We start from the raw sequence: 12,079 nt of genomic DNA on the forward strand, positions 1-12,079 counted from the left end.
GTCTTTGTTGATCTTGCTTACTCTCTGCCACCCCTTAAGGTTGCCTTGGTTTTGAATCCTGACACTTCCACTTATTGCAACTGTGGACACATTTCTTGATTTTCCTGTGCCTCAATTTCCTCAGCTCTAAATTGGCCGTGAATGATAACAGTATCTACCTCACCTGGTATAGTGAGAATTAAAGTAAAACACTCAGAAAATGATCTGACACATACTAAGTGCTCACATTATTCCCTCCATCTCAAGTCAAATTTCCTGGAAAGGGGACACCGATATTTGCATGAAGACTTATTGGGGAGTGTTCTCTGCATCAACACTTTTGAAAGGTTGTAGGAAGCAGAGATGGGTAGAGAACCATGCAGCAGTAACAACAAAATTCTCAGCCAATCCTACAAGAGTTAGGGAGCTGGATAGCCTTTGAGAGCTTCCCCAGACTTGGCTGGAGGCTGAGTATTTATTCACAGACATTCACCTGTCACTGGATACTGCCTGACCTGAGGAAGGTACAGTTTGCTGAAGACACATTCCAGAGATAGCCCCAACTCAAGGCAGTTGGCTACTGACTCCCAGTGGGTGGGGAAACAGGGGCTCATCCTCAAGGGCAGGAAGGGGTTAAGCTGGGTAGTACACTGCAACATTCACTACGCTTCCTTCCATATTTTCTCCCATGGAAACTACTCAGGTTATTTCTTGTTTTAAAATTATATTTAACGTTTTCCTCCTTTGTCAGAAGTTGCCATATGATGTCAAAAACAACTGATGCAAGTAATTTTTTTAATGGCTACACTCATGGCATATGGAAGTTTCTAGGCCAGGGATTGAGCCCGAGCCATAGCTGTGTCAAAGCCATATGGTTTAACCCACTGAACTGGGCCCAGGGATTGAAACTGCACCTCTGCAGTGACCTGAGCTGCTGCAGCTGGAGTTTTAACCCACTGCACCACAGAAGGAACACCAGATACAAGTAGTTTTAAAGACCAAAAGAACACAATATTCTTGGCATTTTATGAACTAAGTCCCGTTGCAGATTGACTTTTCTACATTTCTGTCACAGTGGTATTGGGTGGAATTAGACAGTCTCTCTGTGCTATGTATATATGTTATATTAGTTAACAATAAAATTGTAGAAATATACAGGGCTTCAGAAAAATTGCCATTCACTGAGGCTGAGCTACCCCAGTCTATTTCATATCTTCCTTGTCAAATTCCACAGATATCGTAGTGCAAAGGAAAGTTACTTAACATTACTGAGCTTTGGTTTTCTTCCTCTGTAAAACAGCTAAAATTTACCTATCTCAAAGGATTCATTGGGGGGAAAAAAGTTTAATAATAGGTCCAAGTAAGGAAATGTTCCCATCAATATAAGGTGTTAGTCATCACAGCATGTGACAATAGCACCTTAATCACACATATATAAAATGGAATTCAAAAATCTAAGCAACTTAAAACCACAGCAACCGCCAGCATATATGGTGACAGCAGAGGCCACTCAATGTTGAGAACTTTCAACAACTGACTAATTTATTCACCTTCATTCATGAAGGGAACATTTATCTGAATCATAACTCTTTAAAAAAAATTCTTCAGACAAATATCAGGTTGCTAGTAATAACTAAAACCTGATTAAATATTGAGTGCCTATAATCCAATTTGGAGTGTTTGCTCATTTTTGGTGCTTTCTAAAAGCTGATCAATAAAAACAGACTTTGAGTTTGATGTGTGATCACAACTGATGTCAATACATACTCTAATCGCAGGTGTGCCAGACATACTCTGGCATTTATTGATCTACCTTATACTGAACACCTAGCATGAAAACAGCACTAGGCAAAGAATAAGGCCTCCTTACATAGGAAAATAGCAAGGATAGTTTAGAACCATCTATACTTTAAAAGAGGAAGGCCACGAAGATGGAACTATAGGTCTTTCTAAGGCTTTCTTTCTACAAATCTACAATTAGGAAGGGCTACAAACAACCATGGAACATTTTCCCTATCTCCAACTACAATTTTTCATACATCAGCAAGGTTTCTTTATGTAATTTTTCCCCTGTAATTTTTCCTCTTTTCCCATTTTCTCTTGATACAGAAGAAAAATCAATTAATTCTTTTCAACAAAATATAGCACCATGAATGAACTGAGAAGAGCACTCCACCTAAGAGCCCAGGAAATTCCCTTACTTACCCCTGGAGATTATACCTTCTTCTTGGACCACCTCTTGCTTCATATAACAATCATATCATTTTGTTCTCAACAGTGATCCGGTCAAGCTATCTCAGCTGAATCACTAGAGGATATAACCAAGAAACTGCAATCAATACAATCAGGCTTCTGAAGTACAGGCACCTTTAAAAAATAGTAGTTTCTGACTTGCCATATTCCAGCAATACAACAACTAGTACCACTTTTAAAGAACTATATTGAATTATTCTCTATTTCCTGCCCGCTGCCCATGGCATTACTTCATTCTTTTTTATGGCTGAGTAATATCCATTGGATATATATACCACATCTTCTTTATTCAATCCTCTGTTGATGGTCATTTAGGTTGCTTCTGTGTCTTGGCTATTGTAAATTGTGCTGCAATGAATATTGGGGTGCATGTATCTTTTCGAATTAGGCAGAAACAGATATTCTTAGTTATTTGTTGACTATTACTTGTTTTGAATGGGTGGATTCAGTCAGTACCTTATCTTCAAGGTTAGGTTTAGTCATATTATTAATGATAATAATTATAATAATTAACTTTGTTGAGCATTTATTACAAGCCAGCTACTGTTTGAGATATTTTACATACTTCATCCATTTAACCTTTTTTAAAAAATCCTATGAGCTTGGTTGTACTATCTCTATTTTACATAGGTAAACATTAAGAGTCTCTAAAAATAAGTATCTTGACCAAGATCATAGGACTGGCAGCTAGCTAAAGTTGAATCAGAACCCAGTATGCCTGACTCCAAAGCCTTTGTTTTTTATATGTTCTTCATTTTACATTTATTTACAGACATATTTGTGAGTACATATTGAGCGCCACACATTTGGCTAGGCTTCCAGAACACCATGCTGAACAAGACAAGAAGAATCCTGGCCCTCATGGGTTCTTCAGTCATGTAAGAATACCAGTAAGACAGACACTCCTGCATGCAAAGTAATACCAAAGGGGCATGTGGAATGTTATGGGAACACACAAGGCTATCTAACCTGGTTTAGAGAGTCAGTGAAAATTGTACTGTGAAAGCAATATTTAATTTGAAGCTTGAAGGATGAGTAAGAGACCGCCAGATGAAGGAGAATAAAGGAGTATCAGGGACAGAAACAATCTCATGTGTGAAGGCCTGAAAGCAAGACGATGATAAGCCTGGGAGCTCACTGGAGGAACCATGTGATCCAACAAAATGCAAGCATAGAGTGGTTCTATTACAGGCAGTTTTGAGGAAGGCAATCCTCGCTTATCAGGAGGCCAATGACACTGAATGAAAGGTAGAAAAGGGCTAAATCCTGCTGTGTGTGTGAACCACTTTAAGAACTTTGGTACCATCTAAAGGCTTTATGGGAAGATCGGATTTATGCTTGGAGGAGAGCAAGTGTAGATGGAGGAAGCCACGGTCTGCCTTAGATATTTTTACAAAGTCACAGTAGAAGAGAAGACATTTTTCTTCTCAAGGGATATAAACTCTAAAGAGGGGATATAACTATGGGTAGCACTTATTAAGAACCATGTGCCAGAGTTCCTGTCGTGGCGCAGTGGTTAACGAATCCGACCAGGAACCATGAGGTTGCGGGTTCAGTCCCTACCCTTGCTCAGTGGGTTAAGGATCTGGCGTTGCCGTGAGCTGTGGTGTAGGTTGCAGACGTGGCTCAGATCCCGCGTTGCTGTGGCTCTGGTGTAGGCTGGTGGCTACAGCTCCAATTGGACCCCTAGCCTGGGAACCTCCATATGCCACTGGAGCGGCCCAAGAAATAGCAAAGAGACAAAAAAAAAAAAAAAAAAAAAAAAAAAAAAAAAAAGAACCATGTGCCATCTGTTCATTCACAGGTATTTATTGAATACCTACTTTGTACCTGGCACTGTTTTATGTGCTGAGGAGGCAGCAGGGAACAAAAAATGCACAAAATGCCTGTAGTCATGGAACTTACATTTGACATTTGACAATTTGACCGTCAGACCTTAAGTACTTTACAGATAGTAACTAGTTAACCCTCCCCACAGTGTATCAGATTATTTCACTTCAAAAAGAAACTGAGGGGCAAAGTGGTCAATGACTCCCCAAGATTTGCCTACGGATCTGTCTGGCTCCAGAGCCAATGCCTCCCCAGGGGGTAAACATGAGGGAAAGGCAGGAAAACTCAGGGAGGAAAGCCTAAAAGCACAGCACCTATAGTTATAGTGACTGCAGCAGTGGGAGCAAAACCGGGTCCTGCAAAGGTGGGATCCACAAGCCTTAATTTCCGTCTTGTAAATGTTGCTTTTAAATCTCTCTATGAACTTCTATTTTGTTTTGCAATGAAACCACTATTGCCCTTTAATTATAGTATTTCTATTGGGTAAATTTCATTCTCTGCTTGGCAGAGAAATTAGCTATGCTCTCTGGAGGCACCATAACCCATAAACCCATAAATCAGAGCCCGGCTCTGGTGAATCAGTTTGGGATGTCGGACAGGGAGGCAACACCTATAGCTCATCCATCGATCTTCCTTTCATCCCATGCTCCCTTCTCCTCACTGAGTCTTTAAGACAACTTGGCTTGGCTTTCATCAGGAACCTGATCCCCTGTTTGCTCTCCCTATAAGGTCATGTCTTCTTAGCTTGGTCACAGCTTGTGGAAATGTCAGATCCTTAACCCCCTGAGCAAACCAGGGATCAAACCCACATCCCCACAGAGAAAATGTCAGATCCTTAACCCACCGAGCCACAGAGGAACTCCATCATTTCGTTTTAAATTGTTTTCAGGAATCCTGTGCATGCTGTTTGGCCAAACGTGTGTGTTTTTGCAAGTTCCTATGAAGTAAACATGGCCTCAATTCAGAAATAAATCTCATCTTGGAGAGTGATATGGGTGATCCTTAGGCAGGCTGAAGAGGAAAAATTGAGGGAAGGGAAAATTTCCCAGAGGCCCTCAATCAGAAATTCATCATCTATTTCATCATAGTCATTCTCTTCTGTATGCTCTGTATAGTATGTTCTTATATCAAGAATAGGTGAGGTATTTGTGACATTTATGACAACTAGAAGCTGTAGAGACAGGGACTAAAGAAAGAGAGGTTGTGGGAAGCAAAAAGTCTCATTTTCTTAAATGCTTCAGCTGAATTTGTTGAATGGTTTGGCTCCTCCTATAGGATAGCATGTGACATTAGGAGCACACACTTGGAAGGTACCATTCTGTTAACATTCTGGTCCTTCATTTTCCCAGCATTATGCACTATCATGTAAGAGCACACAGTCATGGGCCTTCCTATACCAGAAACTTATTCCTGGCCTTCCTTAACCCTTGCAAATAAACTGGAATATCTGGAAGTACTTTTTTTTTTCAAACTCAAAAAATGAACTACATCAAACCCAAGTGGGAAATTGAACTGAAAAACGTCCAATGTCTCCTTCCCACTCTGAAATACCATTCATTGTCCTTCCTGCAAGACTACAAGCCATTCATGTAAGTTGGCACTAACCTTATCTCACATATGACCTATAAAAACTTTAGCCCTCTTTGATTAGATAGAAAAAGAACTGCTGAATCTGGGACATAGGATAAAAGATGCGTTTGTCACTCTGGAAACAGTCAGACCACCCAGAATAGTGATTCTCACCTGTTTATTCTAGGAAAAATGTCAGCAAAGTGCGTGTCTGTTGGGGCGGCGGCGGGGGGAGGTGGCTGGTAGGCATATCAGATGGAAAGAGCAGGGGGGAGAAAGAGAGAGAAGATAAAATTCTTCATTTTATGTTGTATTATATTGCACTTACAGAAAATACGAGCAACACAGAGCTGAATTTCATATTCCAGAACCCTCATTCATTACAGTCAGACAAACTGGTAGTAATTGGGCAGCTGGCAATTATACTATAGCACCATCTAGCTCTCACTACCAGAGCCTGACATCCTAAATCCAAGCCTGGCTGAGAACTTTAGGGCTAGTTACTTGATGATGAAAGCAAGCAAAATCCCAAAGCAAGTTTATGTTTAATAGTAACATATTAAATTATTTTTTTCTCTATTCCAAACTAGTTTTCCACTGAAAATATCAAGACTTAGATTTTACCTGCTGCACATAATTTAAATGTTACCCTGGTTTGTTTGTGCTCATCAAAATTCCACAGAGTTTGCCTTGATTACCCACTATCTTCTTTGGAAAGCTATCAGTAAGGCAGTATCACAGACATAGAGCTAAAGTCAACAGATTACTGATTTTGCAAATTCCCAGGACATTAGCAAAAATTTCTAGTGGGAAAAATTGATAACATTTTATTTTAATTCACTTATATTGAAAATTATTTACTAAAGTAACCAATTGTGGTGAATTGTGCCTGCTCACCATCACTAGAGGTGGCTAGTGAGGAGGGAGGACACTAAATGTCAAAGGGACCAGAATTGGATTTCTTCCCTCTAATAAACAGTGTCATGGTGGAAACAGCACGGCCTTTGACTTTACAGACTAGGATTCGAATATTCAAACAGGCTCTTTCTAGACGTTTGAGGAGATTGACCTCCCTGAGCTATTCAGGGTTATTGCAAAAAACAGTGGCGATAACATCTATAGAATATCTAAAACTCTTTTTTGGAAAGTAGTTCTTTAGAATTCTATGTAAATACTGCTAAAACATCAAAGAGGAACATAACGGTGTGCTGGCATCTTTATGAACGTCATTAGACAGTACATATTTAGATCCTTGGTAATCTGGTGGTGATTTGCGTTGGTGATTTAAAAGGGTCTAAAGGTTCTCTATCACATTACCTTTCTTCTGCGTCAGCCGGCTTCCAAAAATAGGGACAGTGCATCCTCTAGCAGGAATAGATGTCTGAAATAGCTGTTAAGCTGTTTGATTGTCAAAGTTATAAGTATGAGGTAAATTAACCTGAAATAGAGGTAATAGTAGAGAAGAATCAAAATGTGTGACTTTATTCAGCGATGGAGACTGTGCTTGTGTACAGGATTCCTTCTGGCTTTCGGGGGGACAATTCTCTAGGGAAATAAGCAACAGACCCGCTGCATCTAGAAGCCCAAGTTTCCCACTCAGACTTTCCATTTACTAACTGTGTGGATAGAAACAAATCTACCCTCTCAGAGGCTTAATTATCTTGTCTGTGAAACAGAGATTATATTTTTACTACCTCTCAAGGCTTGTTGTAAAAACAAGAGATAATATAGCTGACAGTCCTTTGCAAATCATAAAGTTTCAGGCAAATGTTGTTCCTCTTCTCAGTGATCAATTCACTCCTATGCAGCGATGGCTGAAGCCAAAACCCAGCAGCTTCTCTGAGCCTGTCTCTCATCCAATTGCCCACTTCCTCTATCCATCAGCAAGTCCATTCACCTCTACTCCCTAAAGCACCCTGCATCTTCTTTCCATCTCTGCTGGTATCCCATCCCCATGAGAGGCACTATATCTCTTATCCCAGCTACCCAAGAGCCTCCTTTCTGAGTCCCTGTTCACACACTGACCTCACTAAGAATCATTCCCAAAAAAAGACCTTTAAAAAGGTCAGAGTGACCTTTTTAAACATAAATCAAGAGGCTACCAAACATTACATACCTCTTTATGGAAGTATTTGATGACCTTATCATATATTTTTTTTTCTTTTTAGTCCACACCTACAGCACATGGAAGTTCCTAGGCCAGGGGTGGAATCAGAGCTGCAGCTGCCGGCCTCCACCACAGTCACAGCAATGCCAGATCCTAGCCCCATCTGTGACCTACACCACAGCTCACAGCAACACCAGATCTTTAACCCACTGGGTAAGGGGAGACCAGGGATCAAACCTACATCCTCACAGACACTATGTCAGGTTCTTAACCCACTGAGCCACAACGGGAACTCCTTGTGAAATATTCTTGATAAATAAACCTGAACATGCTCAGCTCTGCCCACTTCTCCATTGGTACCCAATTCCTCAATACCCCCACCTACTGAGCTCCAGACTCCCTGGCCTTAACCAAGGGAACTCCTCATTGACTCATTTTAACTCCTGTTAACACTCTAACTATTTTCAATTGTTTATCATTCTGTCTCTTCCCAGTAGAATATAAGCTTTATAAGGGGGGGGGGATTTTCTATTGTTTCTCTTTTTTTCCACTGTATCTCAAGCTCCTTGAATAATGGCTTTCACATAAGAGCTTTCGATAAATATTTGTTAAATAAATGAATTCATTAGTCTGATGAGTCTAATTCTGCTCTGCCACTAACTAGGAGTGTGACCTTGGGAAAGAAAGTCACTTAACCTCTTCAGAGCTCTTTTTTTTTTTTAAACATGTAGTTTGGGGATCATAATTGTATCTACCTACATGTGCATTGTGACAATTCAATGAGATAAGATGTGAAGTATTTGGTACATTTTCAGTCATATAACAAGTGATAAATATTATTGCTATCATTGTTTAAGGATGACATCATCAGAAGCCGCTTTGGGTTTGTTTCAGAATAGACTGCAAGCTAAGGGGAAAAGAAAACAAAAGAGGGAAAAAATGAAAAATAAATAGCAGAAACATTTCCAGGGGTAGGAATTAGGGAATTATTGGTAACTCTGGGCCCAGCTGCCCTGGATTTAACTTTGCACTTCCTGGTCTGTGACGAAACCTCTCAGCTCTCCCACTCCTCGTTCGAAAATCTTTCCTCACTGACAAGCCTCCTTTCCAGGAGTAGGAATCAGATCTTCACCAACAAATCTTCTCATTCCCAAATGCCTTCTGCATTTTGCCCAAACTTCTTTTCATGCCATGACTCCAGGACCTGGATCCCTAAATGTCAAAGACATATATCAAACCAACAATTCATTCAGGTATGTACACCTTAGTTCTTTAGAAATCAGGCTAGGTAAAGTTGTTGTTCTTCCTTGTTAATGTCTTTACATGCTAGAAACAAGAGAAGAAAGGAAGGGAGAAAGGAAGTTTAGAAGATGCTGATTGAGGATAGAGCCTGCTTTATGTGTAAGGGTGTTTTGGGGTTTTTTTTTTGCAATCTTTCATACAATTTTATTTTTTCCCCTTAATCATTATAATATGATACCCAAATTTTGTCATAACTGGAGTGTCTGTAAAAACAGGTTTATCCAGCACACCTACAGGAACAGTGAATTCTGCTTCTTGAAATGATCACACTATGAACACTCTGGTCATCCAACCCCAGTTGTCCCCTTGCCTGGATTTATCTTCACCATATTGTGTGTTCACATCATTGAATTTCATTCCAGACTTTAAATTTTCCATGGCTTCCAAGAGTTATCCACATTTTTACACAGATGTGGTTGTTCAGGTATGTGTATGCGTGTGTACCAGAGACAGAGAGAGAGAGAGAAATGACAAGGGAAAACACTTGCATGGGCAGTGGTTGTAACTGGAGAGGACACCTGTGCCATCTCTTGCTTTAAGGACTACATCAGGGGCTCAAATCTTCCTCCATCTGTTCAGAATGAGGTTGGAACCCAAAGCAGCAGACTGTGGGGAAACAGCAGCTCTACACCACCGTTGGGATGGGGCAGACACAGGACTAGCTAAATTTGTCCATTCCTTGGCTGAAGCATTGGCCTCAGTTAGGTGTATACACAGCACAGGGCTGGGAAAGGGGGTGGCAGGGAGGGTTTGGCCAACTGAAAGGCATTCAAGTGACTAACGTGGGAACAGAGACTATCTCTGCCATGCTGAATGATCTACTTTGACCCTCATTATTTGAAGGTCCCAAATAGGAGATGGGACTGTCCGTCTTTCCCAAAACTGGAGGATTGAGAGAGTAGACACACAGCCCCATTATAACAGAGCTTCAAAGCAATTCAAAGAAACGATGGTTCTTGCTGCTAAGCACTGATAAATAGCAGGTCAGGTGAACAGACTTACCTGAACCTAGAGAATAGGCAGTTGTGAGAAGAGGTGGGTCTTGGTCATTAGCATGCAAGTAGCTGCAACAAACTGCCCTGGCACAGGCTTCAGGAACATTGAGCGCCACCTGGGTGGGGCCGGGGGGTGGGGGGGGAGTTCACAGGTCACTCCCCATGGAGAACACAGGAGATGCAGGACATGGCTAAGAACAGTCTCAGTTTCCTCCACTGTGGATCTCACATTAAAACCCAGACAGACTACAAACACATTTTGAGTGTTTTTTTCCTGACAGGGAGGGGTTGGGTCAGCTTCTTTGCCTCCCACTTGCCAAACATTTGTCCAACAGAGTCTCCTGCTTGCTTTCTCTGACAGAGCAGTATGCTAGATACACAGGAAAGGGGCACCCAGGAAAGAGGAGGCACAAGGACCTAACAAAATCTTGTTACCACCTTCAGATGACTGGAAAGTAAATGTCCTTAGGGAACAGTACACAATGCTCCAGATATCATACTTTTCAAAACTGAAAATAGCAAGGGCCAGGGAGTTCCCTATGTGGCGCAGCAGTTTACAAACCAGACAAGGATCCATTAGAATGTGGGTTCTATCCCTGGCCTCACTCATTGGGTTAAGGATCCAGTGTTGCCATGAGCTGTGGTGCAGGTCGAAGATGCTCAAATCCCACATTGCTGCAGCTGCAGGGTAGGCCAGCAGCTGTAGCTCTGATTCAATCACTAGCCTGGGAACTTCCATATGAAAAACAAGTAAGAAAGAAAATAATAAGGCCCAGAAGAACATCCTGTTGTTGTAGCACTCTGAGGTTGCAAAGTAATTTTAAGCATCAGAGCCCAAACCATATAGCCGGCTTCTCCTGGCTCCATTCTAGCTCCCACAAACAGAAAACAGCAGTTATCTCCAATGTACCTGAACAAAAAGGTAGGGAAAATAAGACAAAGAGAAGAAGCTTAGAAGCCCTGAGGCCCTCCTCTGCCAGGACAGGAGTCCCACCAACCAATCTGTAGGTGCCCGTCCCATTTCTGTTTAAACACACCTGGTGATGGGAGTTTGCCTCAGGAAGCCCACTGGAATATTGGCAGCAATCCTGATAGAATGATTTCTCATACTGTGCCAACATCTGTCCCCTGCAACTGCCGCAAACATGGCAAGCGTCCCTTTCTCAGCCTTCAGAGCAATGAATAATTACTCTTGCTCTTCTATACTATGGCCCCTCAAATATTTGGATATGAGTATTAGCCTGCATGAATGCATCCTCAGCCAGTGTAGCCTCTCCTTCAATCAGTCCACATGTGATGGGCCTTTTAACCCTCAGCATCTTAACTGCCTTGATTTTCCCAGGTCAGCACAGCCCCTGGGCATCAGCCTGAGGCAAGAAGGGACCACTGTCCTCCTTCTTGCACCTGACAGGCAACAAGTCTGAACTCACCGATGAGAGCTGGGAGAAAGGAAACCGACCCCTCTGTCAAGTAGTGTAATTTCTAAGCCTGGTATAGAACCATCTCCGCTGACTGAGAAAGCAGAGGAAGAAATACTTTGACCTTTTCTATGGTATTATACAGAGAGAATCCAGACAGAAGCTGCCTTAGATTGTTGTGGACAGGCATTGGAATAAAGGTTAATAACTCATTTTTCAAATTTAGAAGCAGATTTTCCCTGTCACTCTTATGTTTGACGATGGAGGCAGGGCAGCAGTCCACTCACCACCCCCTGTGCCCACACACACACACACACACAATATAAATACTCTAAAGACTCAATATGCTTGCCATCCATCTGAGGCCACTCAGGAGCTGGCCCAAGATGCACCTGAAAAAGAATCTGTCTCTGTAAAATACAGACATCTGACACCCAAAGTGAACAGTTGATCTGAGAGCTTTCCTTTGCTTCATACCAAAAGTAAGTGGAATTTCCCCAAGAGAGAACAGGTTTCTACCTTGATTCAGTTTTCTGAGTACAGCTAAAAAGAAAATGCAGATAACATAGCTAAGAAGCTAAATAAAGGTAAATGACCTTTCTGAGAGTGCCTTTCTGCAAAAGTTC

General features: G+C 41.5%; 1 protein-coding gene across 8 annotated transcripts in view; it reads right to left on the reverse strand.

The window, feature by feature from the left end:
• The window catches only part of LOC106510102 (uncharacterized), a 94,893-nt gene that overhangs the window by 64,921 nt on the left and 17,893 nt on the right, over positions 1 to 12,079 (reverse strand). For all 8 annotated transcript variants that reach the window (XR_014843111.1, XR_014843110.1, XR_002343354.2 and 5 more), the window contains 3 exons: positions 6,949 to 7,069; positions 5,806 to 5,870; positions 2,185 to 2,287 (listed from right to left, as the gene is read on the reverse strand). Coding sequence is in view for 2 of the 8 variants with exons in the window: in XM_085021232.1 (XP_084877358.1) it covers positions 2,185 to 2,227 (43 nt within the window). In the remaining 6 variants the exon portion in view is untranslated. The remainder of the gene's footprint in view (positions 1 to 2,184; positions 2,288 to 5,805; positions 5,871 to 6,948; positions 7,070 to 12,079) is intronic.

This window comes from Sus scrofa, chromosome 4, assembly GCF_054392235.1.
Source record: "Sus scrofa isolate SSC_HxYL_T2T_F1_AM1 chromosome 4, Sscrofa_HxYL_maternal_Yorkshire_Landrace_v2.0, whole genome shotgun sequence".
Classification (NCBI taxonomy): domain Eukaryota; kingdom Metazoa; phylum Chordata; class Mammalia; order Artiodactyla; family Suidae; genus Sus; species Sus scrofa.